This window comes from Brienomyrus brachyistius, unplaced genomic scaffold (genome assembly GCF_023856365.1).
Source record: "Brienomyrus brachyistius isolate T26 unplaced genomic scaffold, BBRACH_0.4 scaffold47, whole genome shotgun sequence".
NCBI lineage: Eukaryota > Metazoa > Chordata > Actinopteri > Osteoglossiformes > Mormyridae > Brienomyrus > Brienomyrus brachyistius.
This window is the reverse complement of record NW_026042322.1, coordinates 900,698-912,009: the sequence shown is the minus strand read 5'-3', so window position 1 is coordinate 912,009 and position 11,312 is coordinate 900,698. Positions and strand designations below refer to the sequence as shown.

General features: G+C 52.2%; 1 protein-coding gene across 3 annotated transcripts in view; it reads right to left on the bottom strand.

The window, feature by feature from the left end:
* Positions 1-3,158: 3,158 nt before the first annotated feature.
* Positions 3,159-11,312, bottom strand: part of cntln (centlein, centrosomal protein) — a 47,319-nt gene continuing 39,165 nt past the window's right edge. For all 3 annotated transcript variants that reach the window (XM_048999891.1, XM_048999890.1, XM_048999892.1), the window contains exons 22-27: positions 11,136-11,262; positions 10,476-10,613; positions 10,209-10,394; positions 8,621-8,812; positions 8,136-8,216; positions 3,159-3,807 (exon numbers count right to left, since the gene is read on the bottom strand). In XM_048999891.1, the coding sequence (XP_048855848.1) occupies positions 3,697-3,807; positions 8,136-8,216; positions 8,621-8,812; positions 10,209-10,394; positions 10,476-10,613; positions 11,136-11,262 (835 nt within the window). In that variant the 3' untranslated portion in view covers positions 3,159-3,696. The remainder of the gene's footprint in view (positions 3,808-8,135; positions 8,217-8,620; positions 8,813-10,208; positions 10,395-10,475; positions 10,614-11,135; positions 11,263-11,312) is intronic.

Here is an 11,312-nt window from a genome sequence, read left to right as displayed (position 1 = left end):
TGCCAATTTGTTAACATCTGGTTTAATACTAAACCGAGGATTTAAAATTATATCCATTCTGGATCCTCATTTCGGCATTGTAACAGTTTTGTTTTGGCTGCGTAAAGTTTGAAAGCCACAATCTATTACCGTAGGAAAGAATCAAATCAAATTATAATGCAGAGCGCCATCTTGTGGCAGAAGATCCCGTGAATGTAAAAGTAAAAACAAGACGGTGACTAACCTATTTAATATTGAGACAACAGGTGCAAAACAGCCTGGGGATTTATCTGCTCGATTAACTGAAATGTCAACCTGCAGCATAAATCAAAATTTTGCGTATTCATCGCACTCATGCATTCCTCATAATCTCCTCCAGAACTACTCCATCTTACCTGGAGGGCATGATGGCAAGTGTGGAGAGAGAGAGAGAAGATGAAATGCCATTTTCAAGCACACAAAAGCCCCATCCATCCATCCATCCATCTAGGTTCCACCCTCACAGTCCCAGCACCACCCGGCTGACTCCTGTCAGCGGTGAGAAAACACTGTCGGCCCTGGGGCCTTTGTTCGGATGAATATTTCAGCAGGATCACCTTAGGATGGTTGCCCTTGGGGAGCTGCAGACCAGCTCTCTGAACGCTCGAGCCTGGACGGGGTAATGAGCGCCAGGGGTCAGCGCTGCAGCACGCCACCCGACGCCGGGCCCTGCAGCGGGGTGTGGGCACGGCACCCCAATCCCCTCCTGATCTCGACCATGAATTACCCAGAGTTTGCAGCACAATGGAACACGCGTAAACAGGTTTCATCAGGCGCCGTCGTCAGGCCGCCGGGCCCAAGCTAAATGAGGGTTAGGCAAGAACGGCAGCTACGCGAGAAACAGCACGCAATGCTTGCTGCTCATTATGGCATCCGGAGGACTTGGGGAGAGCTTGGCGGGGCTCTGAACCGGAGGCCGTTAGCACTCTGGCGGTAATGAGTATCGGACTGAGAATCGCGGGTCATCTCAGCTCGACCTTCCACGTTCTGACCACCGGGGAGGGAAAACCGCAGAACGGCAGCGCAACACAGGCCTGGGCCTCTGCCAGGCTTTGTGGGTTTCCGGCACTTTCCGATGGAAACGAGATGACTTTTCCAAAAACTGTGAAACGGACGAGGGCTGAATTCCGCTAGAGGCATCCATGAAGGAACGCTGGTGATCTCACGGTCCCAGAGCTTCTTCCCGGTCACGCTGTCAAACAAGCAAAAATATCCAGGCGCGTACAGCCACATCCGACTCCCAGCTTCCTTTTGAATCCTTCCCGATTCCCCAGAGCCACATGTAGCTCCGATTGATCGCCAAGGGCCTCGACTCCTGACCTCACATCTCAAGAACCCCCGCAGCAGTGCTCGAATCCGCGAGATGGATGAAAAAACAACAATGACACAGTAATCATGGCGTCTTAAAGAATAAAGACCAGGCAGAAACTTCGCGTTGGGATCTCTGGATCAAAGTAATTCCCAAAGGAGACCTTTTTAATGAGATAGTTGTGGTGGAAAGGGGGGGGGGGGTCCTCATTCTCCATTCCTATAGAGCATGTGGAATTATATTTGCTATCACAACAGATCTGAAGTGTTCGTTCAGTGCCCCTAACATCTGCACTGTGAAGAGGGGAAGGACCAGGTTAATTAAACCCGGGGGGGGGGGGGAGGGGGGATGCATTTGAATATGTCACATAAATAGTGTTGGCGCGGGTCGAGAGGGTGAGAAACGTCACCTTTTTTTTTTTGTTAAAAAAAAAAGGAGGGACTGGCCCCCAGTTCCCCCACACAATGACCAGCACCCCCCCCCCCCCGCAATCTACTGCCCCTTCAAAGCCATGCCCCAATTTATTAATGTTTGTCATTAGCAGAGCCACGCTTGAGGACAGTAAGTCCAAAGCCCAATTTTATGTGGGACAAATATTGACAATAGCCCACCCAAGGGTATTCAAGAAAGAAAAGATGCAAACTATGTTAATTAATGATAATTAACCACCAGGGCATGCTTCTCCGGGATCCTGGCTAAATTGGTCCCAGAGTTCCAGGAAAGACAGTCTTGAGTTAATCCTTTATTATAAAAAGATAAAGGGGGGAGACACCATTAGCATAAATCTGATGAGATAAAAAGTTGAGTTATTCTTGTTAATTCCTGAACGAATAATTTTACACCGGCTTGTTAATTGTACATGAAAAAACAGAGAAACAGTGAAATCAAATAAGAGAAGAAAAAAAAAACAAAAGAACGTGTAGATAGTCTCAAAGCACATTGATGTCGAAGGACAACATGGTCCCAGATAAAAAGCTTTAAGCTCACAAATAAAACTATTTAAGGTACGTGCTGATCATTCATCATACTGCAGGGATGTGGGGGTAGAGCCAATCGATAGCATTTAAGATTTTTAAACCGTTTTTAACATGGAACAAGCTGTCAGCAGTGAAATTCACTGACATATTAAACTTAGTGAAATTACACCTAGAGTACCACAGTTAAAAGACAGTATCGGGCACCGGAGTGCATCGGATTGATTGGACATTTATAAAGACAATATTTTACTTTTAAGAAATCATCTCTGTGAGCTCCATTACATCTTCGCTCTGGCGCCTTGTCCATCGGCCAATCCCCCACCCTGGATGACCTCCACCTCTCATCTTCATCACACCCAAATACCGGCATCGTCCCAGTTAATCAGAAGTCTGATGTCGTCACCGAGTCAGACGGCAAATCAATTATGGGAAGCACTGGATGTAATCCACTGGATTTGGGGTGTCACTGCAGAACTGGGGGGCATGCATGGGGGAGAGTGTAGGCTTGAGGGGGCTGCTTTTGCCCTCTTCCGCAGAGCTGATTAGCCTCATCTCTAGCTGAAGGGTCACATTCATGGCATGACCTGGCAACCAGCGTGCTTAGGGGAGTGATTAATACTCAGCAGAATGACTGTCGCAAATCACTATGTCTCCCTGTGATTTCGTACAAAATTAAATCATTTATTTCCTCATAGGTCTGAAGACCAATCCCACTGACAAATGACAAAGACCCGCTTGCTGGTACAAAATCACATTAGACCACAATGAACATTAAATGAGCATCAGCCCGATTTTCGCAGCTGTAACTGCGCAGAGGAGAGTAATTCAGCACCAGACGCATAATGACATGCATATTCCGGGGCAAGCAGTTTGTTTATTTGAATATAATGTATCAAAAATGACATTTTTCAAGTTATTAGATGAATCTGAGGTCCGATTACTGATAAGAAATGTGTAAAAATGACCACTGAGGTTTTAAAATCAGAAAAAAAAACAAAGCAATGACATGCATAAAAATAAGATCTTATTTAAATAAATAAGAAAATTAAGGTGTGACATGCTGCATTTTAACTAAAATGTATTAAATAGCACAAAACATACTACGCATTTTAACATTTCTCCCTTTTCAGATGTTTTATTAACAAATAAAGAGTTAAAAAGCGAAACCCTTCGAATTCAGCTGAGCGCTCAGTCCACAGTGCGAGGCCGGGACTGCCGGTGCCGAATCGCCAATTTAGCGCATGGCTAACGCGCGGCACAGCGGGGGCCAGGCGGGCGCGCGGGGCAGAGCTCATTTACGGCCTCCCTCTGCTGCGGCGACGTGCAGGGCGCCCTCACAGAAATCGGTGTGCGGCGAGGAGGGGGTGGACGGGGGCCCGCGCCCGCCCACTGTCAGGCAGATCCGCTGACGCCTTCCTTCAGAGAACCCAGCTCTTCTGTCAGCACTTTCTGCTCCTTCATCTTGGCGAGCACGGCGTCCATTAGGAGGGCCGCGGAAGGGATCTGGAGGAACAGTGCAGAGATCAAACAGTCACACGCATATAAGCCGGCACCCATGCTGTGGCGAGTCCCGGGGGGGTCATGCCCCCCTCCCCTCCGAGGCCGAAGCCTCGCAAACTGGAGTGGCTGCCCATTTCAGGGGGCGAGACACGAACGCTGAAGCCAAGCGAGGCTTGTGCTCCGATGCCTGGCCGCATTGGGGTTGGGTGGGGGGGGGGGGAGTAGAGCCCCCACCTCCTCGCGGCACCCTGGCGAGTGTGCGTTCCCAGCCCAGCCTGGTCTGGCCTCCGGATCCGGAAAGTGCAAACTCAGGCATCTGGGAAGATGCCTCGATGTTGGGCACTGACGGTTCCGGGGGGGGAGGGGGGCGGAGGGCATTCACTTATACGCTCCAGCGAATTCTGTCTTTCTGCGACGAGGACGTTATGCTAATCGGCAGCAGGGATCAATGAGATACGTGACGTATAAATATTCCCGCTGCCACTGGATCGCGCCCTTGTGCTAGAGGCTACTTTAAGTTGGCTGAGGATGTTGGAGATGGCAGCGAGCGGGAGATCCTGCCTGACGCCGTCCACTGCTCCGTGGGGCAAAGGATCTTTACCCAGAGCCCTGCCCTGGACGCAACATACTAGGATCTTGAAATGGAGGAGACAGCCAATACCAGAGATACGCCTGTCCAGTAAACAGCTCAATATCTAGCCATCTGCATCTTCACTGATAGGCACACTGGGGCGGGGCTTGGGAAAGGAGGAGGAGCCACAGAGAACACGCCCACAGCTCCACCCATGCACTCTTTCCTTCAACTGCCAGTATGTGGCTCTCCTCCAATGCCATTCATCGTGTTTTCAGAGCTATTAGGGCATTTTCCCAATATGCTCAATAGTGAGAAATTACAGGAGCTGAATGTAAATGAAACTGAGGATGAGCCTTTGGTGGGCGTCACAGAGTGTCTGGGTGTTGTGGGGGGGGGTAAGCCTTCTAATAAGATTCCCGCGGCGGCTTGGCGTAACAGACACTGCTGATATCTGTCCTCTAGGTGGAGTTTAGGGCACCTCTCTATGCACTCTTGTTAGTGTGTCTAACGATTGGGTCTTGCCTCGGGGAGGGGGGACGTGCTCAGAGTAAAGGTGTCCCCGGGACATCTTTAACAACGCCACTGTCATGGTGCCTGAGGCACTCCTCCAGGTGGTAGCCGGAAATAAACAAAGAGAAGCATCTTCACAGAGTCTGCTTTATTACACAGTCTGCCGTCTCCCTGCTCGGGCAAACTCGCATCTACTGAGCAGATTGGCCTCACCAGGCTATGCTTCCAGTTACGCTGTTTAAAGCGGTGGAGGGATCTGGAGAGAACTTCCGCAACGTTCTGCAGGACACTGGACGCACAGGCTCCCGCGGATCATTCGACGATGGCTATTAAACATGCACTTTCATTTAGACGACAAGGCCGTTATTGCATGTGGACTGAAACATGCATGTTTTAACCTTTCCGCTGGAGGGGTAATGGTTCTGACAGGTGAACCGAGTGTCGGTTTCCAAAAGTGGCAGCTCTACCCCAACCCCCCCTGGGGGCCAGCTGGCCAAAATCAGAGAGGAGCCAGCAGAAGGATAATCTACTCTGCCTCATCGCAATTGCAAAACAGGCGTGGAGATGCCTTTAACTTCCAGCTCCGGACCACAGGAGAGTTATAGGGGTAGAATTAGACACCTGGGACTTTAGACGTGGCGATTAAAGGTTTTGGTTGATATTATTATTTTTAAGCTACACTGTTAGGTCTGACCTCCATATGCTATATCTCAGATAAGGAATGCTGTAGGGCTGCGATCTCTGTACTTATTGATTTAAAAATCATGGATAAACATACAAGACGTGAGAAACAATTTCGAGGCAGGTGAGATCAATCGGAAGATCCTTCACTCATCGATCCTTCCTGGGTGAAATGGACCAGAATCTAAACGAGAAGGGCCTCAGCCCTCTAGACTTAACTTGTACGGATGTTTAATGGCATCTTCCGTAGCCTCTGCGGATCCGCCTCTCCGAATCCGGGCCCACGGTACAAGAGAAAGCAAGCAAGGGGGTACGATCAGAGGAGAGGTCTCCCTCGAAGATCTACGGATGCACATTCTTGATCGAGCAGCTTCAGTGGCACGGGAAGCAGAGTCGATCACTGTGCAGATGCTGCCGTGAGCAGAGCGAGTCCCCCGAAAAGCCAGAGAACAATGGGGAGGGAGACGACGCCCACGCGGATTTCATAACGACGACTAAACACACCCCTGGCTGATAATCAGGATCCTGCAAATAATCCCAGGCAATTAAAGTAGCACTGCTGGGGAATTAGCACCACGAGTCACAGGCCCGGCACACTGCGGCGGGTCAGGGCGTGACACCGAGGCTGGAAGGACCCGTCAGAGGGCTCAGGACCAATGATGACACAGTATGGCTGTCCAGGTGGGTGCCTGGCCAAAAATGCCACAGCGTGCTTACAATAAGGACCACCTGCTAAATTCACTTAAAAGGTTCAAGGTCCATCTTGGGGGTGGGCAAACAGAGTACTGCTTCAATTAAGGCAGTTTATCATGCAGGTTTTAGCACTGATGTGGGACGAGGGGATGCTGGATGTTACTTAAGGAGCCTGGGAGGATGAGCAAGAGAAGAATGATCAGGAACAGGCGGGGTATCGGCGGACCCCGAACAGGACCCAAACGGCAGCCCCATCCCGCTCAGACACGCTGAGCAGGCAGGAGTCTGTAAACGAGCCGCCCGGCCCGTGGCTCGACTGATTGGCTCGGTATTGACAGTGCTACTCCCTCCCCTCCACTCTGGCAGAGACCATTAAGGGTGGACAGGAACAGGAGAGCAGAAGGGAGCTGGGAAGGAAGGTGAACTGGAAGGTGGTGAGAGTGCCGATCCTGAGCCAGGCTGGTGTTTAGAAGCCAACATCACGTGACAGAAAGGGCCACATTCCTGAACTGGAAATACATCGTCACCACATGACGGGTAAAGCAGTGGTCCAGACCACCAGGGGAGGCATCCGACCAGCGGACAGTGGGCTGATACCCATCTACGAGGTGAGAGATCCCCCCCCCCCCACCCCACGGACGTTTGATATCACTAAATGAGAGCAATAAATCACCGGGACGATCCCGAGCCGTTAATCTTCTTCGTCTGCAAGCCGTCGACGCAAAGGGGGGGAACCGAATGTGACAGTGAATCCTGGCTACCCCCCCCCTCCCCCCCCCCCAACCCTCCATCCCCGACTCCATGCAGAAAAAACCCCCCAGAAACAAGCCCACACCTGCCAATAAACCAGCCTTAATCACACACAGAAGTGGTCCTTGTCCCTGCAGACGGCATGTTTATTAAGGGGGGGGGGGGGAGATGGGCGCCGGCCCCCGGCCTGTCATGTGGCGAGCAGCCCTCCTGGCCTCCCGCCGGCCGGACGTCGATAGGAATCCGTCGGCGGGGCCCTCGGAGGACGCTCCCTCATTCCCCGGCATCGACAGGCCGGCCGATCGATGGCTGGCTGCAGCTAACAAGCTGCCGAGAGCCTCTGCGGGCCGCCGCACGGGACCTGTCCGCCCGACAGGAAAACAGAGATTGACTGGAGGCGGGGGGCAGCAAGGGGAAAGGTCACCGGGGGGCGCGCGTCGCCTCTGGCACATCCCGGGCTGGGACTAACCCCCCTCCTCCAAAATCCCCAGCACCGTGGAGGCTGTATTCCCTGCTCTTACTGCAGATTTCAGACCGCCTTGTGGCCAGGTGGAGCTCGTTGCCTGTCAAAGACGCCTCCATACACAGGTGGACACCCACCCCCTTCAGCTACCGAGACGTGTGGGGGAGGGGGGTGTCCTAAACTGCCCCCCACAACCTGGTAATCAGCCAGAGGTTCACCACCTCCCACCTGCCTGGAAAAGCACAGAGGTATAGCTATCCATGACCCCCCCACTGGAAATGTGTGACCTCTTGCCATTTGGTGCATGGTTGCACAGCACTGCATTGTGGGAAAGGTCACTGTTAACAGAAACCTGAGCCCCCCCCCCAACCCCCCCAAACCCCCCCAAACCCCAGACGAGCTTCCGTCTGTGGCTGGTCTCCAACACGGCAGCATATCCTCATGTGTGCTTACACACACAGAGGTATCCAGTCACAACAGCCTCGGCTCACCCTGACCGAACATTAGCTCACTCCATCTTCATTTCCTCATGCGTCTAATAAAACGCAGCAGCTGTTGCGCTGAGATCCATTTCGCGAACTTGCGAGGCGATGGAAGGGCCAGGAGGCCGGCCATGAACCCCCCCACCCCCCCGCACTGGAAAGACGGCGGGGGCCTGACCTGATGCTGAAGGATCTTAGTGACGTGTTCTAGCCAGTCCTGCTCTCTCTTCATGTCCCTTCTGACTTCGTCACTGTCCTCCTGCGAAACACCGACCGCAAGATGACCAATGCGACAAAGAGCTTGGACCCGCCGAAGAGCGGCTACCGGACTGCCAGGCCCAGCCTGCCTTGCTGTTTCACTCCTGTTCTCCAGCTAAGAATGGAACAAGCACTGGAGGACCACGCTTCCCAACATGCTTTGAACAGAGAGCTACACTGTTCCCCAGTTTCTGCTGTGTACCAGGGGATGCAGGTCATCCGAGTCCCTTATGACAGGAAGATCACTGACATCACTAAGGGTCACTTCAGCTTTGTGTAAAAGAGTCTCCTTCACCAACATGGCCGTATCATATCAGAACCTGCACTTCTCGGCTACAAGATCACGTTACACAGTCACCCGTGTCTCCGATAGACAGGCGGCGGTCGTGCCGCCCACACACCCACCTCGTCCGTGTCCAAGATGTCCTCCAGGTCTGCGCCGGACACGTTGAGGATGTTGGCGGCGATGGAGCGCGCTCGGATCAGCGCCGGTCTGCTCCCGCTCAGACCCTTCCTCCTCCTCCTCCTCCTCCTCCTCGCATCGCGCAGCTGAGACTTCACGTCCTGGACATCCTTCTGGATTTCACTTGCCAGCGTCTGGTAAACGGCAAAACAATATCAAAACACAAAATTAATACATCAAATATTCAAAAAGACTCAGAACATGCATTATGTGTACAGTGTACAAGCAAACGCATAAGCTCAATATAACAAGTGGCGTCACGGTCATCATGCAGAAGATTATCTAAATATGTATATAGATTGCATATAGACAGTATATAAGAATACACATACAAAGCAACACACAGCACCCATATACTGATGAAAGTTACGGTCATTATGCTGTAGGGCAGCTTTATATAGACTCAGTAGTGTTTCGAAATGTTCCTTTTCACCTGGGGGGGCACTATTAGTTTCACTAACCCCCCCCCCCCCGCCCACCCGCCTCTCCTCCCGGATGAAACCTGAAGTTTTGCTCTGCAAATTAAGCGTCCAAAGTTTTAAACCTCCGCTGAACCGATGCAGAATTACACGTAAGAGACGCCTTTTGGGAAGGGGGAAAAAAAATGTTATTTGTGTTTGTACGGCTCACGTCTGCACCGTCTCTCCACAACATTATAAATAATTAAGCCAAGAGGAGCCTTTAAAATGGTGCCCATGCGAGCGGGAAGGCGTGGGGCCCAGCGCTCGCACTCGGACCGGCCGCAGTACAATAAGCGTCCGCTCTACATACAAAAGGACAATTAAATGTTAACGCTGCCACTGCACGTGAGAAAGTCAATAAAGCAAACTCCCCCCTGCTTCATTTTGCCGTTATTGATCGACGCAATAATCCTCCGTATCATTCGGTATAACTCTGAAGGAAAGACGACCTTGGGCCGGACCATCGGGAGACATCGGGGTCCCGGTATCCCTCGGCAACGACGCTAATCGGTGCAGCCGTCCCTGTAATTTACTTGGTACGGTCGGATCAGAAAGAGTCAGCCCGGCCTTTTCAGAATTAGGGTGGTATGGGGGGTGGTGTGGGGGGTGGGTTTATTAAGGCTGGGGTTTTCTGCAATGGGATTTCTGTGCCTGAACTTTGGAGGGTGAGTATGGGGACAACCTGGAGATGAAAAATAGAAAATGAAAAGAAGTAAATGTTTCTTACTGTGACCTTTGCCCTCAGACTAGGATCATCACCAAAACCAAGCAGGAAGTGAGCCAACCCACCGGCGGCCCTCATTACACTTTGCCGGTGAACGTTCTGGGATACGCCCCATAACATTTGCTTAGTTAACCGCCCTTCCACCACCGCCACCCTGCCCCATCCATACACGAGGGGTTTAATGCGCTCCAATCAGCAGGCTCTGAAGTATCTGCACTTTGAAACACCATAGTGCGTGTTCATGGTGGACCTTGGTGGTTATTGGGGAAATGCTATGTTACCCTACACTACACCACGCTATGCGTCACTACGCCATGCTATGCTACGTGCGGCTAATGGGCCCACCTTGACGAAGATGCAGAGCTGCTCCAGCTGCGCATGGGCCAGGCCCAGCTCCCTCTGCAGCCCCTCCAGGGCCTCGGTGCTCTGCTTGGCCAGCCCACGCATGTGGCTCCCTGCCGCCTCCTCCAGCTCGGCCAGGGCCCGCTCGCGCTCCGCCAGCTGCGCCTGCAGGGCCTCCGCCCGTCGCTCCTAAACCCCCGCGCCACACTGTCATCATGCCAGACATAGACGGGCTCATCTCTCATTTGAGCGCGCCGCCCACACACATACCTTCCTGTCCAGGTCTGCGCGGAGCTTCTGATTGGACAGTTCATACTCGCTCTTTTCTTTGGTGGCCACGCTGAGCCGCCGCTTCAGGGAGTCAACGAACGCCTTCCTGTTGGTGGCCTCATCGGATTGCGTCTTCACCTTGTCGTACACACCGTGGGAAGAGGTGGGGCAAAGGATGGAGGAGATAGGGACGGGTGGGAGAGGTACTGTCAATATAGACTCACAAAAAAAAAACGATTGCGTAGAATTTCAAAATAAGCCCATTTAACAGGATTATCGGTGTGGGCTGAACTTTATACACTAAATGAGACCCCCCCCCCCTGATGGTTTCACGTCGGGCACTCGGGCTGATGGGTCAGGTTCTCACGCCGAGTCCAGCAGTTAATTAGCAGTGCGAATTGCTAATCGCCCCACCCCACGCCCCATCCTGTCACCATAATATAAACCCGCTCAGTGACGCATTCCAGTGCAAATGTCATTAAAGATGAACAAGCAGCATGTTTACTGCATAGCCCATATACCTAGAGGAGCGACCTGCCCGTGTTTTTCAGAATCATCTTCTCGAGTTCAGACCCACTCCCCAAATCTCAGCCTGGTGAACCGACAAGAGCTGTCTGCCCCCCCCAATATTAGCCCAAAGGGGGCACAGTCCTGACATACTCTCCTCTCCAGGTCCTCCACGATCTCCTTGCGACTCCTCTCGCTATCCTGCAGGATCTTCATCCTGGTCCTCAGGTCCTCCACCAGCTGTTTCTTCATGCTGACGTCTCGCTCTAGGTGTAAAATCCTGACGGGGGGGAGGTGTCACTGGTCACATTACGGCCATTGTTAACCCTT